This window comes from Pleurodeles waltl, chromosome 2_2 (assembly GCF_031143425.1).
Source record: "Pleurodeles waltl isolate 20211129_DDA chromosome 2_2, aPleWal1.hap1.20221129, whole genome shotgun sequence".
Lineage (NCBI taxonomy): Eukaryota > Metazoa > Chordata > Amphibia > Caudata > Salamandridae > Pleurodeles > Pleurodeles waltl.
In genome coordinates this window covers 709,329,664-709,353,284 of record NC_090439.1, presented here as the reverse complement: position 1 = coordinate 709,353,284, position 23,621 = coordinate 709,329,664, and the positions used below count along the sequence as shown (strand labels likewise).

Genomic DNA, 23,621 nt, shown 5'->3' with positions numbered 1-23,621 from the left:
ATTTATTAGGACAGGGTTGCATACGCAAAATAACCTTAACTTTTATAACGTAAACCGTAACTTTATTAACGCCCTCCCTTTAACATCTGCCTCGTTCATCCTTCCCCTTCAAACCCTTATTTCGTTTCCATTCCCCTACGCACTCCCCTTTTCCTTTCATGCCCCATTTGGTTTGTGCGTACCCCCACTCAGAGGCTTCACCTGCTTGTTTATTCCCTGGAAGGGTGGCCAAGCCCGCAACTGGCTCACCACCCTCCCCCATCTACTGCTCGCTCTCTGCTGCAACCTGCCCTAACTGACAAGTAAACCTCCCCCCCTTTATGCCCTACCTCTAACTACCATCCTTCAAAACTCTTCTTCCAATTGCCGGGTGGGTGGGAGGCCAAACTAACCGCGCGATGGGTCAGCGCGGAAAGAGGCCGGTCCCTCCTCCCCCAACCCCTTTTATTCCCACCCTTAAAACCCACCCCCACTTACCTCTCGTCCAATCCCCTGTCCCGCCGTCACTTCCTTCCCCGAACCGGCCCGCGGGGAAGACTAGAGCGTTGCTCTATGCTTCCCGCGGGCCCCCTCATTTTCATTTTTCTCTTCCTCCGTCTTTCCCATATGTGTCTTTTGCTCGCAGTAAATGCTTGATGCAGAAAAAATAAGCGCCGGCCCTCAAAAATAAGTGCCGGTGCCCCGCACCGGAAACCACCAGCACAAATTAAGCACTGTTCTAATCGTAACATGCTGCAGTCAATGTTTGTAGCACACTATCTTCCCCGACCTGCCCTCCCATCTACCTTTTACCCCTGCCACCACGCATGAACATCCCTTCCCCTCGCAACAAGCTACGTGGAACCAGTCTGACAGAGCTCAGTTGTTAATTCAGGTGAGCTGGGGAGGTGCGGAGATTTGTGTTCAGTGTCAAGTCCCTGCTTTGATGTAGCCACAGGGACTAACCTGTGAAAAGTGTCTGTTGCCTCATTTTATTTACCAGCATTAGCGAGGTCGACACATTTCTTTTCGCTCAGGGCGCTATTGGAGAAAGGGCCGGCTCTGATGTCTATGGTACCAAAAGGCTTTCCCCTGAGAGCCTAACGCAGGCCCCTGCACACCCTGTGGTGCAGATGGGTCCCAGCCTTTCAGCGGCGCCCTTGGTCTGCCCAAGGGCAATGAATATCTGTAATGTATGGGAGACTCAGGGCCTTTTCTGCATTTTTGGCAGGGCCCCATCATTTTGCGTTATGCCACTGCTTTCACTCAGCCCCAATAGTACTGTAGAAGCAGCAAGATGAGCTACCAAGTCTATAAATAAATAACAGTGGTCCTGAACGTCATTGCAGCTGCTCGCACCCCATTCCTCCGTTGTAGGGTGGTTTTTGCAAAAGTCACCTCATTACACAATCAAGAACTTGATTACCTTGCGTCTGTCTATCTTTTCTCAGCACATTTGATGGGAAAGAAAACATGCCCTGCCTACGCTTCCCACCCTGGCTGGTGTTGTGTGGTGTTGGTAGATCAGGTACAGCTGAGAGTTCACAGCAAGGGTCTAAGATAAGGAACTTGGCATGATCTGCCATGAAACTTCAGACACTGGTAGACGCAGTTTGGGAATTCCACTCATGCGGTGGAAAAGCCTTTCACTGAGCCCGGGCGTCAAGCCTGACATCCTGTGTGCTGGCTTGTGCATGCAGGCAAGTGTGAACTGGACTGCTGACTGTTAGCAGGTCACATAGATACAGTGTGTTTACAACATAACAAACGAGTGGAAGTGCAACTCTCTTCCTGTAGCTCTGTTACGCCATGGAAGCACTCCAGAATCCTGGAATGTGGCTGCGGGCAACCAGTAGTGAATGAGGCCACTCTCTGCACCACAGTGAGAGCGATGGAGAAGCAAATGTGGAAAGAGGGTTAACGGAAATCAGAGATGAGACTGGATACGTTTTTATGTTATGCCATAAACCCTTTAGGAGTGTCATCTCTTGGTGAGCGACCTCCTTTGTTGGTGCCTGTTTCGTAAAGGGGTGAGCCACAGCATGTTCCTGGCTTCTGCAACGCTTCCACAACATGAAACAACAACAACAACAATAACAATAATAGTAATAATTGTTAGAAATGGGATCTCTAGTTGGCAGTAGTTTGCACCCTGTCCAAGTAGGAACTCTCACTCTAGTCAGCGTAAGGGAGCCACACATCTAAGATAATCCCTGCTCACCCCCTTGGTAGCTTGACACAAGCAATCAGGCTTATCTCAGAGGCAATGTGTAAAGTATTTGTATACACACACACACAGCACCACAGTGAAAACACTACAAAAGGACTCCACACCAGTTTAGAAAACTGACCAATATTTATCTGAGTAAAACGAGACCAAAACCAGAAAAAAATCTAACATACACAAGTAAATATGTCACTTTGTAATGGTTTCAATGAGTCCTAATCCATGGAAATCAATGGTGGTATCTTTTTAGCACGAAGTACCTGGGATGCGTCAAAACAAAAATAATGCAGGCCGCAGGGGGGGTGAGGCATCAAAAAGCAAAGCAAAGCAATGGGTCAGTTCCTTACTGCGCAGCATAGGTGATGAGTCGATTTCTGGACACGCAGCCTTGGTTCCTTACGGTGGTGCAGAGTAGATGAGAAATTGACGCCCTATGGACAATGCATGGAAAATGCGCTGTGTTGATGGAGCCGCACTGAAACAGGCACTCCGTTGATTCTGCTGCTACGAGTCAGACGCTGCGTCGAGTCTTCAGCCGCAGACCAGGTGCAGTGTCGATTTTTCTGCAGCAACGCGTCAGTGCATGGGTTTTCTTTTTCAGGCCACTAGCTTACACTTCCAAGGGCCTAAGGACTGGAGTTGGCACCACTTGGCAAGTCAGGACTGTCAGCAGAATAGCCTAGGCACTGGCAGATTAAGGTGGTCATTCCGACCTCAGCGGTCTTTTCTCCAGACCGCTGAGGCCGGGGGAGACAGAATACCGCCATTGCCGGCGGTATTCATGCTTCCCTATTCCGACATTTCCGCTGGGCCTGCGGAAATGGCACATCAACATTGCCGCCGGCTCGTAATAGAGCCGGCGGCAATGTTGATGTGCAGCGGGTGCAGTAGCACCCGTCGCGCATTTCACTGCCCGAAATTCGGGCAGTGAAATGCGCGATGGGGCTATGCCTGGGGGCCCCTGCACTGCCCATGCCAAGTGCATGGGCAGTGCAGGCGCTCCCAGGGGCACCCCCAGTCCCCTTGCCGCCAGCCTTTCAATGGCGGTGTTTACCGCCACGGACAGGCTGGCGGTCGGGGACTCATAATCCCCAGGGCAGCGGTGCTTGCACCGCTGCCCTGGGGATTATGCCTGCCAGGCGGAAGCCTGGCGGGAAAGTGGAGGGGCCGGCGGTATGACCGTGGCTTTTCCGCCACGGTCAGAATTGCTGACGGAACACCGCCAGCCTGTTGGCGGTGTTACCGCCAACATACCGCCGGCAGCCAGTGTCGGAATGACCCCCTAAGTCTTTGATGTTCCTGAGGCTTCTAACAGGCGGCAAGCTCAATTCAAGCCCTTGGAGAACCTTAATGAGCAGGACATCAAAAGCAAAGTCCTGTCCTTTCACTCCCAGGACAAAAGCAGCAAGCAGTAGGCCAGCAGAACAAAGCAACAGGCAAAGTGTCAGTCCCTCCAATGGCATCTAGCTCTCCTTCCTGTCAGAAGGTCCTCAGTCCTGGAGTGTTCTAAAGTTCTGGTCTCAAAAGCAATAAATCATTGACCAACCAAAAACTCACTTTTATGAATAAAGAGTATTTTATTTTTCAGCTGTCAACACAATGGGAAAAAGAACATTCACAAACAACTACGCAGCCCTCTTTGAGGTCGGGGCTCTAGTGTTTCATAGGTAGATACCTGTGTCCCACTCCCTCCACGCTCTAGCAATAGTGGTTATTCCCCATTCACTCAAGGCAACATCCAGGGTATGTGCCACTAGTAGTCCGAGGCCCAAGAGTCCACTCCGACTCTATATTACAGTCAAAAGTCTTCATGTATCTAGAAGGTAAGCTCCCCTGGGGACGACAGGCCCGAAATAAGTCTTAGCTGCACCTGTAGGGATGGAGCGACTGGAGTTCTTGAGATCACCCATCTGTGGGTGATGCAGCGGCAGCAGCTGGTTCAAGTGACAGCCCAAGTGGCCTGTGCTCAACAATCCCCAAGTTCCTCACATACAGTCATGCAACCACAGTGACCGGAGGTTCCTCACAGCTCCTCATGGCAGGGTAAGTCTTTGGTCCATCCCACGGTGAGGAGAAGTAGCTCAAAGGACCTGATACTCATCCCTCATCCCAGTGTAGGCGCGTAGGGGTTTCCACAGTGGCCTCACTCTTCCGGCGACAAGCCTGTTCAGGTCACACTTCTTGCTTGTCCCAGTGACATGGCATACTGGCATACAGGGTTACTATATCTCCACTGCACACAGACTTCAACCCAATTGGCACAGCATAAGCCTGCACAGTGGCCCCTTCTGGCATGTGGGGCCATCAGTTCTTCACCACGCAAGGCCCACTCCGCACAGCAATCTGTCCACGTTGGTCTCTCCTGGCATATGGGTCACCAATTCCTCACTGCAAAGGAGCTCCAGCTCATTCGCACAGTTACATCCAAGGCTCAGTTCATGTGGCCCTCCTCTGGCATACCGAGGTGGCCGACATTTTCCTGCACACAGGTAATGACTCTATCAGTGCAGTAGCCATCACCTTACACCTTGCAATGGGAGTCCACTTGACAGGATTCCCCACTGGACCTTGCTCCCTCCAACACTCTCCTCTCCCTCACAGGGCACAATGGCCTTGGGAACCCAGCAGGCACTGATTGTGCAGGTTCCAGTGCAGGTGGTCTTGGACTCCCTGGATGATGTCCCCTCACCCAGCAGGGAGACTGCCAGGCCTGGTCCCCAGTACTGGTCACAGGTAGGTGTCTTGCAGAGCTTCTCCTCCCCACACAGTCCAGCTGGCTGCTTAAAAGTTGACAAATTTTGTAGTCTCAAGCTCCCCTTCTTATAGTTAATTTCCAGATTCCAAATGTGATTGAGAGTCTTAGTCTTTCAAGTTTATATTGCCGATATACTTCCTTTTGAAGCACCCACTCCTCTATTCTCTCTTTACTAGGAGTGTGCAGGGAGCTCCACTCCGCTGGCGAAGCTAACAGAGGTTTTGGAACTTGCACTCTGGAGTGTGGAGTTCATCCAAAAACTCCACTAGCCCCGCCAGCGGAGTGGAGCTCACCCAGTGTGTAATGCAGCCCAGCTATGGGCTACAAAGCACAAATGCAGACAGTCTGTATAACTGGGCTGCATTGCGCACTGAAGCCCAGGAGCAGGGGGCAGAGGCCAGAGGGAGGCAGAGAGCCAGGCTATTACAGATTCAGAGCAGATGACGAGGAGAGGAGGACCCTCTGGAAGACCCAGGTAAGTCCTCGTCTCTTCTTTTTCGATGTTTGTGCACACTGGTGCACAAACAAGGACTGAAATGGCAGCTTTTGCTGCCTACGGCCCTGGTCTGAATTCAGGCCAGGGCTGTAGGCAGCAAAAAAAAGATGTAGGCTGAGGCCTCTTGTGCACCGGCCTGCCCCGGGTTATGGTGCTTTTAATCAACTCAGTGGAATTCCACGTAGTGGAACTCCGTGAACTCCACCCAGGTCTATTCTTTAGCTTGAAAGCAGTCTGTCACAGCAGGAGCAACTCCAAAGCTGATAGCCTCACAATACAGGCCATGGTAGTGTTTAGAGTTCACACCTGGCTGTCAGCCCCTGGTACTCAGCCCTTCTCTTTATTAGTCTCTTATCAGCCCCATCTCCTTCCTAAGATGTGCCCAGGCAGCTTCCTTGTGACCTCTCTTTCAATCAAACAGTGCTCTTTGAAGTGTGCTGAGGAAGCCTGGCTCCCTTCTCCAATGTGCCCCACCCAACTTACAGGAATGCAGCGATACAAAGTTCTGACTGCTGGGGATTCCTGTACCTTTTCTCCTCATGTTTCACCATGCAGCCATGGGTGTCACAAAATGGAACCCTCAGACTGCAATGTATTGTACCATTCACAGGTACACATACACCCAGCATATGCATTTAATGTACATGCACTGCACAGTGCTATATGCTTCGAGTACTGTACCATTCACAGGCATACATACACCATGCACATACATTTAACATGCATGCACTGCACACTACTGCATCATTCCTGTATTGTACCTTCTCCCAGGCGTGCATATACTCAGCACAGGTACACAATTCATACGCTGCTCAGCATGCCACACCAAATCAATGTAGGTCCAGGAGTGTGTTAAGCATGCAGCAGAAGGTCCTTGAATGAGTAAGCCTGTAGGCTTCACTCTAGTGATATAGGTTTGAAAGGACCTGTTCACTCCTAATGATCACTGCACAATATGATGCTACCACTGCACACATGCTGCTTAACTCCTGGCAAAGAAAGTAACCTTTCACTACTCTTAGGGTAGCACTTTGTGTGCCCCTCCCGGTCCAACAAGACTGTGACCTGTGAGACAGGCCTATGTCATGGCACACAAGGCTGACCTATGATTCCCTATGACAACAAAAATCAGCATTGGGGCCCAGGCATCAGTACATTTGGGGAACTGAGGCAGGGGTGCATGTCAATTACCAAACAGAGGACTTTTCCATCCCAACACTCCTCATAGTTTGAATACCAACATAACATTCTTTCAGTTCACCCTCTCTACTTTTATAGCTGCATTTAAGAATAATGCAAGGATTTTTTCTACTATAGCCAACGTAACAAATTACTTCTCTCTCCTTTGGCAATTTACACATTGTTTGCTACTTGCAAGGTAATCTTTCATCCAGCTGCAGATTTGGACTGGGATAAAAAATAGACCTAGGCACCAAAATAATAGGGGCCCCCATTAGTGAACGAGATAGCTAAAAACATTGCCCACATTTACAAATCAGAGAAGTTTTCAACTTGTAAAGACATGCTGTATAGATGTCTGGCAGGGTATAGAAGACTGTATACATTTGTGCTTGCTGTAGGCAATGTGATAATATAGTTGAAAAAAACTGAAAGAAATGGCCCACCTGACCATATAAGAGGGCTACAGCTAAAATAATGGTCCACACACTGACCTGTCAAAGCAACCTTACTGGCACTGCCAGATTGCCCTCTATGCTAGAGTGACCCCATCCAGCTAGCAGACTCTCAGGGCCTCATGAAATACATGGCAGACAGTCCACCAAACCACTAAGGTGGTGGAGGTCTGAAGGTGAGCCACATGCCATACAGGGACATTCAAGCAATTGAGGCAGTGATTTGTTTTGCATAAAATGCTCCCACTGACTTGGGATGGGCACTCTTGGCAAAAACACAGTGCTGGATGGGCTGCCATATCATGACAGCATACACAGCGCCATTTTCGTATTCCAGAAACAAACCAACAAAACAAGGATTTGTTGCTGAAAACAAAGGGAGTGTTCATCACATTGTGGAGTTTTCTTGCTGTATTTCAGGGATACTCTAGTATTGTTTCTGCTTGCAGTCACAAATATTAGTCAGAAGGTCTACCGTAAGTGGAGAAGGTCTTCAGAAATTGTTTTGCAAAGCACAGAGGCTTCTTGTAAAAGGAACTCTCTTTACAATGTACATTCTTAGCCTAGGTAAGGAGTTTTCATCATAACACTATGAGTACACAACAAAGCAGGAAGCTATTATAGATATGTTCCTAAAGCCAAAGATATGGAATGATTTAGGGGGAATAGGAAGCATAGAACATAGATAGTATGATGAGGACAGACTCAATGAAAGCTAACACACTGAAGGTATAACAGAGGGCTACAAGAGCGATTGATTATTCGATGAGTGAAGCAGATAAATAGAGTATGATATGGAAGGTGGAGAATAGACACGAGCCAAAGTTCACAACGGGTGACAATGATGTTGTGAAAGTTAGTGGCCTCACATAATAAATTGTTTTAAACGTGTTTTACCACATTAAAAGACAGAACAAGCTTAATGTGAGTTGGGTGTGCATTCCTGGTATCTGGGCCATTTGCTAAAAAAGAGCAGCTGAGACCTGTTTTGCTTTTAAAGCAAGTTTTTTTCTGCAAATGCAAGAGTGTTCACTCATTTCAATTCAATTCAATTTAATATTACTTCATTCGGTTGATAGAAAGACCATAAAAGCAAGTACATGCAGATATTTCACTTAAAAGTCCCACAAATTCACAATCACAAGGTACATAAATGCATTTTTATAGTGGAGAAGTGTGGCACCATGGTTAGAGCAGCCGACCCTAATGCAGAGATCTGGCTCGGGACCAGGGTTCAATTCCTGTGTTGGGCTCAATTCCTTTGAACCTGATAATTCTCGCTTCAGTGCCTAATCTAATTATTGGGTCCCACTCTGTAATTCTGGGCAATAGCTTGCTTAATCTCCACAACGGCCCTGACAGTGCTTGGATGCCTGGCTTCACCCTAGGGGTTGCCCAGGAGTGGGTGCCTCACAGGGAAAAGACAGGAGGGGTTCCACAGCGGTATGCATACAGCGCCTTGAGACCCTAATGGGTGGGTAGTGCGCTATACAAGTATGAAGTATATGTTTATGTTTTTTTTATAGTACATTCTTCTTGCACACTGTATTAAAAAAGGAACCACAGCATAAAATTTGAAATTACAATTAAAACTATAAACATCCTAAATAAATAGCTTGTTTACTCAAAGTGCGTGGTGCAACGTGAATGTACTGCAGAATGAAGAAAAGAGCTAACACTATCACAAGTCTCTTCATCTAAGAGTTGCTGGAGGTAATGGAAGACCTTGATACATTGCCTAAAATTCCTAAATTTTAAAAAGAGGACAAAGTACCTCTCAGTATAGGATTTACAGAAATTACAGAAAAAATTAAAAGTGTAACAGCCATTGCCTGGAAGCCTCTTTACATGGGCAAACCCTGCTTTCTAATTTTTGTTGCTACCCAAGCAGGAAACAGAGCAAATATTTAATCATTCTAGCTCTAAAGTGAAACAATAATGAACAGACCCACCGTCCTCTAGTAGTCTATATGTAACTCGTAGGGAATATTTCAGGGATTAAATGTCTATAGCTCACTACAGATGGTTTAGAGCATTTAAACTTTTCCCTGTCCGCTTGAAGGTGGGTTAACAGTGAGGCTTGTACCATCTTGCTGTCCATAACAACACAGGATGCCCTACCAGTAAAGACATGAGGCAATCCAATCTTATCAAATGAGTTTTTCACACATGCAAACCACGGATTCGTAGATCCCTTGTCACATGTCAGGCAGTCAGTTATTATGTCTCTAGTTAGGACTGCCTCCTTCTTCCAAATAGAGAACCACAGTAAAGAGGGTTTAATGTGAATATAGTCACTCAGGTAGTTAACACCCAGTTCCTTATGACACACATAATGAGAATTTGAGGGAGGACCGCCAATATTTTCCTAAGGAAGTGATTTTCTTCCCTCTGTAATGTTTAATGTTCTTTTAGGCTCCATATTTGGGCCCAATATGTTGCTATTGGAACACATTGCGCAGCATAAATCTGCAACAACGGGGCGAGTGCCCTCCCTCCCGACGGACATGGGAGACTAAGAAGAGAACCCATGACTCTGGCCAGCTTTGCCCCGCATGTTGGTGCGTGTGGCACCCACGAACCTGATGAACTAAAAGACACACTGACATAGGAAAAGGTCCCAGTGCTTCTTAAACAATGGCTGCCTACTTGGATATTCACTGGTTTAGCGCACTTGAAGCCACAAGTCGTAGTAAAAGATTTGGAGTAATTTGTTGTTAAATCAAGAGCAGCCATAAAATGGGCAAATGAGTGCACCAGCTTACACAGTGCTTTGGGAGTGCGAGCCGTGAGTACAGCATACAACATGACAAGCAGCGGAGCGCCATTGATTTTGGGCACATCAGGGGTACATAACATTAACTTAGAGGCTAATCTGTCAATGTAAAGAATAAATAACAACGGGGCGAGAACGCACCCTTGTCAGACTCCCTGGCTAACACAGATTTTGTTCGATGTCTCACCATTCTGGCCAAACCTAACCATGGCCTTCATGTTAGTGTGCAATGATGATAACAGGTGCAGTAAATTTGGGTCTAGTCCCATCTCATAGAGCAGCTCCCACTACTTTGTCCAAATAACACAGTCGAAGGCCATTAACAGGTCCATTAAAGCCAGATAAACAGGGGATTGCTAAGCCGCAGTGAATTTTCCAATAATTAAATTTAAATTAAGCATTGTTCAGTTGTACCAATTCAAGAGCGAAACCCATACTGACATGGATTTAGAATATTATTGTCTTGAACCCCTTGCAGTATCCTGTTATAGAGAACTCTATCAAGAATATTAGCTGGAATGTCTATTAAAGAAATGGGATGGCAACAATGCAGCTTGCACTGGTCACCTTTTATAAAAATGGGGACAATCACCGTGCTCGTCCGCAAAGTGGGTATAGTGTGACGACTTAAATTGATGAAACATTTGTCACTATAGGTGCCCCTAGATCTACTTTACATCTAAAGAAATCGATTTGGACACCACCTAGGCCTGGTGCTTCACTCCATTTACTCTGCTGTATGGCAATAATAACTTTGTGCACCGAGGCCTGTCATAGTAATGGAGCATTCGATGCCGTGGACAGCGTTGGAGGAGGATCAGGTGCTTGATAAATCGTGGAAAAATGTGGCCCAAGAAGAGCTACTCAGTTCAGTTCACTCAGTAGTGCTTTATTTCCCACAAAAATGTTCAGTTTCATGGACAATACTTTGGGGAATTCATTGATAATTCTTTTCATGGGCTATAAGTGCACGTTCTTAGGTCTGGCATGGCAGTACAGCTGTCTGCAAGACCTTTGGTTACCAACTCTTTAAAATATACATAATTTGGGCTTTGACTCTGTCCATGGAAGTACTGCTTTGTCGTCACAAACTGTTAGCTATTGAGCATATCATTTAACTTTCTATGGGGTTCTTGCAATGTACATGGATTATTTTACATCTTCTCATTCTCATGGACCCAATACCCATTACATGTGTTCAGCATTTTACATAAAAACCTACCTTTCAAGCCACCGCGCAACACAGTGTACTCGATATATTGGTATGACAATCATTTTGATGGAGAGGAGGGAATGTGTTCATGCCCATGTTTTACTTAGTTAGATACCTAGTGACTGCATTGGTTTCATTCTTTGTAATGTACTTTCAAGGTTAACATAAACCGCGCCACTCACCTCCACAGCCTTGCAGGTTTCCTCCAGCTGGCTTATGATGGCTTGGATTCTGTCGTTGCTTCCCACTAACACGGCAATGCCCTCCGTGAGCTCAGACTGAAAAAAAACAGCACGAGAGGGGTCAGAGCTAAGAAAAAAACATAATGCTAGAGGTGCCCTGCCATCCAGTGGACAGTATCACAAGGCTGAGCGAGTCCTGCTGACCTTACTCCAATATGCCAGCAGCAAAATGCTTTATTTTTCAGCAGCAGTGAAAATGTTATTTATCCACTTTTTATGATGTACACTTTGAAAAGAAATTAATTGTGGGGTATGTTTAATTATTTCTATATATAATTTGTTAAATCCATATTTGGTTTTATATATATTTCAAACAAATGCAAGCAGACTTGTATGAAAAATGTTTACAAAATTAGGGAGAATTTGAAGAAATATGTAGGAAGGCACTCTTGTCAGTTTGTACACCAGAAACCCATGCAAACATTGAGCTACAGTAAATTGGATCATAGACTATTTTTAGCTGTGATATTATCAGTGCCCTAGCCTTCTCTGAGTCACAGCATCATAGGAACCCCTGCCACTCTTTGAGCAATAGTATTCTAGGAACCCCAGCGCCTCTCTGACCAGAGGCTTTTAGGAATCACAACCTTTCATGTAGCCTTAGGCAAGGCTAACAACTCTCTTGGACCCCGGGTGATAAGGGCCTGAAACCGCTCTCATCCGTGGGTTCTTAAGAAACCAAGTCCCTCTTTGAGCCACAGAATCTTAAAACCCCTAGCTATTCTCAAATCCACGGAGGCTAAGGAACCACAACATTCGTTTCAGCTATGGGACCTTAGTAACCCAGAAAACTCTTTGAGCAAAGGGGTGATAGGAACGCTTGTCACATTGCTAATACTCTGAGCCGCAGTATCCCCTGATGATTTAACACTCATTGAACCTCCAGGATAAGGGTCTACATCCTCTGTGAGCCATAGGATCATATGCATCCTTGCTGATCTCTAAGTCTTGGCGCCCTATGAACTTAGGCTTCTCTTTTACCCTTGGCCGACAAGGCTTTTGCCCATTTTTGAGCAGTGGTATCCTGAGAGCAACAACCTTTCTTTGAGCAAATGTGGAAAAACATCTCAGTTACTCTTTGACTAATGATATTTAGCTGAATCCTCCCAGCCTTTGTTCAGATCCTCCTTTACTGAACAATACTCTGTGCTCAATGCTCTCTAACCAGTGTTAGTACTCTGTGTCAATTCTCCCACAATATGTGCTCCATGACTCTAATCCAGTGTTAGTACTTTACCTCTGTGTCAATGCTCTCACAATATGTAATCCAGGACTCTAATCCAGTGTTAGTACTTTAACTCTTTGTCAATGCTATCACAATATCTGCTCCATGACTCTAATCCAGTGTTAGATCTAACGCTGTGTCAGTGCTCTCACAATATGTGCTCCATGACCCTAATCCAGTGTTACTACTTTAACTGTGTCAATGCTTGCACAATATGTGCTCCATGTCTCTAATCCAGTGTTACTACTTTAACTGTGTCAATGCTTGCACAATATGTGCTCCATGTCTCTAATCCAGTGTTAGTACTTTAACTCTGTGTCAATGTTATCTCAATATATGCTCCATGACCCTAATCCAGTGTTAGTACTCTAACTCTGTGTCAATGCTCTCACAATATGTGCTCCATGTCTCTAAACCAGCGTTACTACTTTAACTGTGTCAATGCTTGCACAATATGTGCTCCATGTCTCTAATCCAGTGCTAGTACTCTAACTGTGTCAATGCTCGCACAATATGTGCTCCATGCTCTCTAACCCTGTCATCAATATTCTGTAACCTGGGAGCCAATTATCTCAGGGGTTGTTCCCTGTTATTTTGGGTACTGCTTACAAACACTAATCCTGTCCTAATACCCAGTTATCTCTAGCTGTGTTACCTATGCTCTCTGGTGCTTTTTCCAGTGATCATCGATTCTGTATCCAATGTTCTGTAAACCTGTGTCAAATGTCCTCTAATTCTTTAGCCAGAGAGTTTACTGCCGTAAAAACAATGGTGCTCACCCTCACTTCCAAACTTTGCACCTAATGTTCCAAACTATTAACTCAACTCTTGAAAACACGTCTTTTTACATGCAAGATGTTTCTTTAGTGTTCTATTATTAGTTTATAAACTAAAGATAATATCTTGATAATCCACAAAATCAAGGTTGTTCCAGTGGTTGCCTGAAAATGTCACAATTGAATACTGTTTGAGAACTGCTAGTTAGACAAACATTTTGGGTTAGACACAGCATCATTCTACAGCTCACAAAATACAAAACTAGTACATACAAAACTTAAAGCACTGTTGCAAAACATAAAATAAAAACTAACCCAACACTGAAAAGCAAATATTAGTATAATTACAATAAATTGACCATTTTTATTTCAGTTCCGGGCTGCTTTTTCTGTCCCACATTGCAAACCAATTTAAGTAGAATGTTTATAACTCATGGTACTTTTAAACAAAGACCTCCCGCCCATGTCAGTTTTCAACATAACAACGAAAAATCAGTTAGGGCCCACTTCACAAAGTTCACAAAGCTATTAAAGCACCAAAGTTTAATTTAAATGAATTAATAAAGACACTTCTAAGGGCAAAATGCCAACCTGGAGTCACAAAATTAGCACATGCAGAATTATACCCCTACAAACTAGATTTATCTACACAGAAGTTCTTTTACTATAATAGAATTTGAACATTTACTTAATTAGAGTGAGGGACAGGTGTGTGGGCTCCAGTGATGTCCTACCTGTAGAGGTAAGTAGGGGTGTATTTTTAATGTGGGATTGGGGATGCAACAATCACTTCCTTAATTATTTATGGGTATTGACTAAGTGTCTCCTCCACTAGACAAAAATATTTAACTATTACAAAAATACAAATAAAAACAAGTAAATGTGCAGAAAAGTTCTGAACATAGAATTATCACAAGATGGAATTTTCATTCTGGAGACATTTTACACATGTAATTATGGAAAAGCACAAGCGTCATCATTCTCCAAGAGTGTCCCTCAAATTTGCTGAGTTTTCTGTAAGAGATAGAAATTTGTTCCAAAACATTGACTAATACGCTGGATGTAAATGTTTGACTTTTATTGCCTACTTTTTGTGACATGAGGGAGGTGCAATAACTTGAAAATACAACCAAGACAAAACTTGAAGTGTGCTTTGATATATGATTTTCAATGTTATTTATTTAGATTTGTTTGTACAGTGCTCCAGCCACAAATTGATTTCTCATAGAAGTGGGAGAAATGTGAGAAAGCCATTGAGAAAGCAGCAAAATGTAAAAAAGCTCAAAACAACTAGCAAGATTGAAACCAGAAAAGGATGATTGAAAATGTTTCATAAGAATAAAAGCCTTGATGACGAGAACTGATTAATCGTTAACTAGTCTTAGGCTACCAACTGGCTGTAAAACTAAAAGTTCTATGATGGATCAGACTGGTGTCAGCTGATGTCAACAGAGCCCAGACTGTAATAGAAGTAAACAGGTGAGTTTTTTAGCATCTTTGTTATATATAAATACTTGCATGTAGTCCTTCCATAAGCCTGAGTTTATTCTGTAAACTAGAGAGTAATGTGGACAGCAGCTTTCTACGTAGTAATCCCTTATTCATTTCCCTGGAGATTTCACCTGTCACCAAAAGGAATCTCAAGATGTCACATTATCAACATTTCTCAAACTCTAGCCCATAACATAAACATCTTCTAACCTTAGGTAGTCTTTTCCACTCTCAAACTCACCAAGATAACCCTTAACACAAACAGATCTGCCCTCAAATCATTTTGCTTAGGTGATGGGTAACCAAGAAGTTTGCAATTCATGATCCCCGATGCCTGGGCATACAGTAGAGCTGTAAAAGTATCTTCAAGTGTCATAGAACTACAAAAACATTTATGAACAAAGCACAGCATTTTAAACTTTAATTTCATTTTGACAGGTGACCTCTGTAGTGGGGAATACTTGGTGTTTTCCCTTGTAGCTACTGACGAGCATTCCTAAGTGGTTTGGACTTATTTAGGGAGGGTGGTAAATAAGTTGCTGCAGCAATCCAGGTGAGATCTCACCAATGCAAAGAGTAATCCCGTCTTTTGAGGGGATTGGAGAAAAGGAAGGATTCACTGAAGCAGACATAAATGGTGAGAAGTTTTTCTCGTAATGGAGTTCACAGGTGAGTTGAAGGAAACATTGCTATTAAAGACAACCTCCAGATTCAAAATCTTGAGAACTGATGTTGATGAAGTGCCCATAGAATTAGGGCAAAGATAAAGGTGGAGGTGAAGGGTTGCGGGGACACAGAATGGCTTAGTTGTTAACATTTGAGAATCAGATCTTTCACTTTAATATGACCTTTACTGTAGTTGTGAATGGCACAAGGTGGAAGGCACAGCCCGAACATTTTTTGTAAATGTCAGTTGTGCAAAAGGGGCAAATACAGTGAAATGCTGCAAAAGATAGGACAAAAACTAGACAATGACTAGATAGTCTCCTGTGCAATTTGAATCTAAAGCTTAGCACCCCAGAAGTAAAAAAAAAAACGGTGGTTTATCAAGTCATTATTTAAAACTGAAGGACTGATGGAAACTGGAAAAATTAAAGATATTTTTAAAGATGGATTTTTTTTTAATGAAGCATTAAGGAAATATCTTGGAACATAGAGTGTGGAGTTTGGAAGGGAGGCAGAGCTCCCTTAAATTTCACTAAAGTTAAGGTTGCCATAACTTCATCACCATCAACAATATCTAACTGACTATCAGAAGACTAAATCCATTACTTTAACCTTGTGCCATTGTATGCCAGACCTTTGCCAGTGACCTTGAAACCTTCATTCAATGTTCTCTGAGCCCATATCCAATTCTCTGCTGCCCCGGCCCTGATGCACTTTAGCCCAGTGGTCAAGTCTGTCAAACCTTCGGCTGCTTCTCTCTGACTAGGTTCTGAATGCTCTCTTACTCTCTGCTCAGCGCTCTCTAGTGCTGGGCTCATTGACCTCTAACCCTTGGCTGTTCACTAGCTTTTACGTGGAAAACGAGAAATGTTATTGATCCATTTGACGTTCACAGAAGAAACCCAAGTAAAGTTAATAATATTTACCTTTTGTCCTTGAAAAACCTGTGAAAGTGGTGCAACCTGACAGTCCTTGTGCACACCAAATACTTTGCACATGGAACATGTTGGCACTTCACAGTTTAAACAATAAATATTGATTTTTTCATCTTCATGCTCTTCACACATAGGCTGTTCTGATGATTTCCTTTCAGGTCTGTAAAAAACAATAGTACCAACATAAATAAATGCCATAATATATATGGTTGGCTTTACAATTTAGTCCTAAATTATTAACAATGTTTATTTGCTGAAAATTGCTAACACTCTTATTTAAGGAAGAAGCATTTAAATTACATAATAAAAGCAAAATTCACAATTTAAACTATTTTGCCAATTTAATTGGTTATCAGAAAATCTTCTGCCTATATGTCATAAAAGTACATGCAGTCCTATAAGCTGTTTCTGGAAACACATTTATCAATGCACTACATCAGTCTTTAAGTAACATTCTGGGGTTTAGAAACGCCATGACAGAAAGAAGCTGACAAGACACCAAGACCCACGGACATCAGCAATGATAAAGAGTCAAGCAAGAAGAATCCAGAAGAAATTCACAAAAATCTCCATCTTCAAAGGATCACCAATTAGGGACAAATTAATTCAAATAGTAAGGAGCATGATGAAAGATAGGGGAATGAATGTGTCAAGATGCATCCATCACATGTAGATGACTCCTTATCTATGATTTCAACAAGAACTGACATCACAGGAAAAACATTCCTTCCATACTGGATTGTCTTGGATAGGTTTCCCTGGATACACCACCATCATGGAAAGGGTGCACTGTAAGGCTTGCCCATGCTTCATTCCAGAAACTCATGGTGTTGGTTATGCACACAAAGAAGAAGCCCAAGCTTGGCATCTTTTGTCCTGTGTGGTACTTCGCAGCCCTGCGGCCCAATGTTCCATACAACTCATGGAATACCTCTCTGGGAGACCACAAGTGTGGCAACCCCAGTGCATGGACTACTGACATGTAACTTCTAATAAACTCCTAACAGTGTTGCATTCTTGATACAGATGTAACAGTATTAATCTACTTTTGTCTCAATTCAGAACACTGAATTCTTCTTTTGAAGTCAATTAGGGGCGGAGCAACTCACAGTTTTATATATGTACCCTAATCTGACAGCCAAAGAAGCCTAAAAATTATATATCTCCATTTTGATAAAGATTCATTTGAAGCAACCTCTTGGGCTGAAACATTTGCAGACTATCATCGACTGCTGATGACACCTAAGTGATTTAAAAATATATTCACAACTGGGGAAGATTTACCTAGACCAGCAACAAATACTCCCTCTGGAGGTGCCTAGCTGCAACCACAGGAACACAGTATCAACATGTCATACACAGAAATAATTCCAAGGTGCAAAAACAAAAATAAATAATAAAAATAATAAATGTATTGTCCAAGCACAAATCGGCCAACACATGCTTCAGGATAAACATTGCTTCCTCAGACCTTTTTAACAGTTCCAGCAGTCCAGTAAATCACTGGAGCTCCCAACATTCCAATGTACTAATATGTATTACAGTCTTAAAACCATAATGTGGGGAGCTCATCTTCGTTTAGATGCTTTATATCTGCTGTAATTTTAGATCTTCATTTTTTCCTATCTTTTTAAAATGCATTGAGTTGCATTCTCTTGATGAACTTGTAAAATTTGGACTGGCAATAAATGAAGAAACCAGGGACTTGGATTAAGTAGATGTATTCACGAAAGCCCTAATGCCCAACGAGGCGGCAGTAGCCCCTCGTTCATCCCAGTTAGCAGAACAGCATCCATTTTTGTTGGACATCCTCACACCTCATTCCTACTTCTCAACCCTGCTTCTCATCCATCATCCCTACTTCTCATCAATCATACATCATCCCTACTTCTCATCCATCATCCCTGCTTCTCTTCCATCATCCCTATTTCTCATCCATCATCCATACTTCTCATCATCATATATCATCCCTACTTTTCATCCATCATCCCTACTTCTCATCCATCATCCCTGCTTCTCTTCCATCATCCCTACTTCTCATCCATCATATATCATCCCTACTTCTCATCCATCATACATCATCCCTACTTCTCATCCACCACCCCTACTTCTCATCCATCACCCCTACTTCTCCTCCATCATCCCTGCTTCTCTTTCATCATCCCTGCTTCTCATCCATCATACATCATCCCTACTTCTCACTTCTCATCCATCAGACATCATCCCTACTTCTCATCCATCATCCCTGCTTCTCATCCATCATCCCTACTTCTCATCCGTCATCCCTACTCCTCATCCCTGCTTCTCATCCCTACTTCTCTTCCATCATCCCTACTTCTCTTCCATCATCCCTACTTCTCTTCCATCATCCCTACCTCTAATCCCTCATCCCTGCTTCTCATTCCTACTTCTCATCCATCTTCCATCATTCCTAGTTCTCATGCCTCAGGCATCATCCCTACTCCTCATTCCTCATCCCTAAGTCATACCAACACAATTTCAGTTTTGTGAAACACACCTTCACACTGATTGATTGGGAACAGCCAATCAGAGTTATGAGAGAGAGCTGCATTCTATTTCAATGAAAAACAGCCTCCTCATTGCAGGTGGTGGGTGAAGACAGAGGAGAGGAAATGCAACTGTGTGTTTGTTTCCAGTGAATTCAAGCCTGCACAATATTTCATTTTATTTAACTCAGTGTTTTTCTGTTTGCACAGGCCTCTGCAGAAAGCTCTGCTGGTTTGGGAAATACAAGGAGTGCACAGCCTGGGCCATAAATCAGCTCTTGGAGAAAGGGTTATACAGGTCATCTACAGTTCAACCGAAAACCTTTCTGGTTTCAGTTTCATATGTAGAAACAAAATGTTTAAAATTAACTCTGGTGACAGTGCAATCCAATTCATCCAAACCTTTTCTGGTTTCATTTTTATTTGTAACAAATAAAATGTTTAAATCTGTGCCTGCTTTTTATTTGTAACAATAACATGTTTACATCTGAGGCTGCTTTTATCTCTGAGAGCTGTTTTTTTTTCTTTTCTGAAACCAGAAATATTTTCAATGAACTGTAGATTAACTGTATAACCCTTTCTCCAAGAGCTGATTTATGGCCCTCGCTGTGGGCTCCTTGTATTTCCCAAACCAGCAGAGCTGTAAGAATGCAGCTCTCTCTCATAACTCTGATTGGCTGTTCCTAACCAATCAGTGTGAAGGTGTGTTTCACAAAACTGAAAATGTGTCGGCATGAATGACGGATGAGGAATTAGGAGTAGGGATGATGGATGAGGAGTAGGGATGATGGCTGAGGCATGAGAAGTAGGAATGATGGAAGATGGATGAGAAGTAGGGATAAGAAGCAGGGATGAGGGATGAGAAGTGGGGATGATGGAAGAGAAGTAGGGATGAGAAGCAGGGATGAGGAGTAGGGATGATGGAAGAGAAGCAGGGATGATGGATGAGAAGTAGGGATGATGGATGAGAAGTAGGGATGATGTATGATGGATGAGAAGCAGGGATGATGGATGAGAAGCAGGGATGATGTATGAGAAGTAGGGATGATGTATGATGGATGAGAAGTAGGGATGATGGATGAGAAGTGAGAAGTAGGGATGATGTATGATGGATGAGCAGGGATGAGGGATGAGGAGTAGGGATGATGTATGATGGATGAGAAGTAGGGATGATGGATGAGAAGTGAGAAGTAGGGATGATGTATGATGGATGAGAAGCAGGGATGAGGGATGAGGAGTAGGGATGATGGATGAGAAGCAGGGATAATGGATGAGAAGTAGGGATGATGGAAGGAAAGCAGGGATGATGGATGAGAAGTAGGGGTGATGGATGAGAAGTAGGGATGATGTATGATAAATGGGAAGTAGGGATGTTGGATAAGAAGTAGGGATGATATATGATAGATGAGAAGTAGGGATGATGGATGTGAAGTAGGGATGATGGAAGAGAAATATGGATGATGGAAGAGAAATAGTGATGATGGATGAGAAGTAGGGATGATGGATAAGAAGCAGGGATGAGACACAGGGATGAGAAGTAGGGATGAAGGAAGAGAAGTAGGGATGATGGATGAGAAGTGGGATGATAGATAAGAAGCAGGAATGAGAAGTAGGGATGAGGAGTGAGGAATGAGGATGTCCTAAAATGGATACTGTATAGCAGAGAAATTATAAAACAAACACCACTGTTTTAATTGCTATGTATGAACTTGTGCCTATTTTAGGATTTATTCGCCCCTTGCACTTTATAATTATATATTAATTTGTATTCTGGGAAAGATAAATCACTGTTTGCTTACTTTTAACTAATGGAGTGCACTGTATACTTTTGATCATGTTTATATGCTCGATTTTTATCGTTGTTCACGATCAGTGTTTACAGCCACCAGTGCTTAATTTATAAATAAAAATGTGCCGGTGCCCAAAGCCCTCCTCTTAAACACAGGGCTGCTGCAGTTAAATGAGTGAACACGGAATGCTAATACGGAAGCAGTGTAATCCTAAAGCCATCTCGGGCCTCTTCAATCCATTTAAAGACACTTCCTGTGCCTTTAGCTCATTCTGGCAGATTTCTCCTTTCTCCTATTGTGACGCTCTTTCGTTTTTCTCTTCCTCAGTCTTTCTCTTATGTGTCTTTTGCTCTCAGAAAAAGCTTTAGGTAGAAGAATAAGCCCCGGCCCTCAAAAATAAATGCCGGTGCTCAGCACCGGAAACAATAAGCACAAATTAAGCACTCACAGCCACATCTCTGTGTACCTGCATTGAATATAACTTTCTCCCAACGCTACTACCTTCCTTTCCATTAACGCACTTGTGATCTGGTTCATCTACGCAGAGTGTTACAATTCAACCGACAGTCGAACCAGACATGATGTGCTTGCAAAAAGAGAGGACCCAGAATTTTGTAGTCAGAATATCGTCTGATTTAAATATTGTGTCCTGAATATCACCCTTTGCCATTCACAATAGAAAATATACAGCAAGTGAAGCAATACATTTGAAAGCTATATTTGAGACAGAAAATGTATGTTGGGTGGTATTTCTGACGGTGATATTCTGAAGTATTATCATTGATATCATCCTACTTTTTCGAGAAAATAGATGATTGCTTACATTACTCTAAAGAAAACTTTTAATTTTTACAACCGCCACGTGAAAACCTCTTTGACATAAATGGGAAAATAAGTGCTTGAGGGCATGAAATCTAACAGGAACACAGGTTTTTTTTCATTGGAGGATGGGATAGTTCAGCTTTACTTAAACAGCGCACAAATAATCAATATCTTACAGATAAAAGGCTATGGTCGATACTGACAGCAACGAATCAATAGACAAAATCTTCAGAGCTTTTGGAGAGGGTTGTTAGCGAGGAAGGTTAGAGATGACAGAGCGCGACCGATGCCCCGTGCGTAGCTTATAATGACATCTATATGGTAATGGCAGTCAGCCTCTCAATGTCATTATAAAAAGTGTATTTATAAGATTGTTGCAGAGGTTAGTTGCACAATGAATATGACGCAGACTCCAAAGTGATCTGTCGGAACACACGACACAAACTGATCTCTCTCATTCTGTCTCTCCATGTGTAGCACCTATAATCCTAGAGCATAAGAATCACAAAGAAAACTCGAAGAAAGAAAATCATATTTTCTGAAGAGCGTCGTTAACTAACGTGTGCGAAATAAGGGGCGCTTGAGCAAGGCTGAGATGGCAAAGGTATTCAATATTCAGCGGTGCTGGCTTCTGAAACTCGATGTGTGGCATCGAGCTCCGACAATTTCCATTTCTGAGGGTTGTTTTCAAATACACTTAAAGATGATTTCTTTTTGAAGGCAAGCTTTGCAGATTTATACCAAAGAGTTAGAAAAGTAATGCAGGAAAGTGTGATATTAGTAGGTGGGGGTATTCCCCTTGAGCTAGTAATAGTACCACAGTCAGTAATAGGTCGCATCAAGTCTCAGTAAATTAATCCTAGCTCAACTTTTGGTACCCTGGCAAACGAGTAGTCAGGCTTACTTAGGAGACAGGTATGTGTAAAGCATTTAATCCCATCAAAACAGTGAAGAGGTAAGATACAACACAATACAAATCCAACACCAATTTATAAAAGTAGAGAATATTTGAATCTTTAAAATGACACCAAAATGATAAAAGTCCAATGTAGGGAACCAGAGACATGACTTTTAATGATTAAATAAAAAATTGTGCATTGTAGCATCAAAAAGGATAAAGCACCACTCTTGGCTGTCTGGTTGCGCTGGGCTGGGGCAAAGTCAAAGTTTTAGGCAGACAATGCTGGTACGCGGGTCAGATAGGCTGAGAGCAAGGTACTAACCAAAAGTTTACTTGCTGACTTAGGGCCTCATTTAGAACTTGGAGGATGAGTTACTCCATCACAACGGTGACAGATATCCCGTCCGCTGAAATATACATCCCATAGGATATAATGGGATTTATATTTCGTCAGACAGGATATCTGTCACCGTTGTGATGGAGTAACTTGTATGCCAAGTTCTAAATCAGGCCCTCGGTCTTTTTCTTGGAGCTTTTCTCTCAAAGACGAGTCCTCAGGTTCCTCATATCTAGCTTCAATTTGATGACAGCAGCCTGCTGCAATGCGATGCCTCGGTGAGCTTCTGGAAGTCTTTGGTCTTGATGTCGCTGGATAGGAGCTTCAGAGCTTTCAACGGGACAAACCAGCATGGTGAGGCCAATTCGCAAGTTGACAAAGGAGGCTTGACTGTCGACATTGAGGCAGTCTGCTTCTGGAGCTTTTCTGTAAAATATTGCAGAGAGTTTCCAAATTTGGAGCTCTTTTCAGTTCTGAGTTCCTTTGGGAAAACTAAGGGTCCGGTAGCACCAGCCAAGGCTTTAAAGACTCTGGATGGCCTCTTCGGGGCTTGGACTCGATTTCTCATAAAGAACATGCACAGTCCAGGAAAAATCCAGTTGCAACCGGTCAGCTAGGGTGATCCTATTTATGTGTTAGCAGGTGACCTCCTTCAGCTCCCTGGGGCCTATTGCTGATCATGCACAGTCCTTTCTTTGTGGAGCCTTGAGAGTGCAGCAGGTGCAGTCCTTCCTAGAACAAGCCTTCTGTGGTGCAGTCGAAGGCTCAAGCAGGGCTAGTCCTTCTTCTTCTGATGTTCCACGCAGTGCTGTGAGGAGCTCCTGCAGCTCTCCCATATTTATCCACGAT

At 43.3% G+C, this 23,621-nt stretch overlaps 1 protein-coding gene across 4 annotated transcripts in view; it reads right to left on the bottom strand.

Moving 5' to 3' along the window:
• TRIM55 (tripartite motif containing 55) overlaps positions 1 to 23,621 on the bottom strand; it is a 467,397-nt gene that overhangs the window by 327,643 nt on the left and 116,133 nt on the right. For all 4 annotated transcript variants that reach the window (XM_069220263.1, XM_069220262.1, XM_069220264.1 and 1 more), the window contains exons 3-4: positions 16,407 to 16,575; positions 11,263 to 11,358 (exon numbers count right to left, since the gene is read on the bottom strand). In XM_069220263.1, coding sequence (XP_069076364.1) covers positions 11,263 to 11,358; positions 16,407 to 16,575 — 265 coding nt within the window. The remainder of the gene's footprint in view (positions 1 to 11,262; positions 11,359 to 16,406; positions 16,576 to 23,621) is intronic.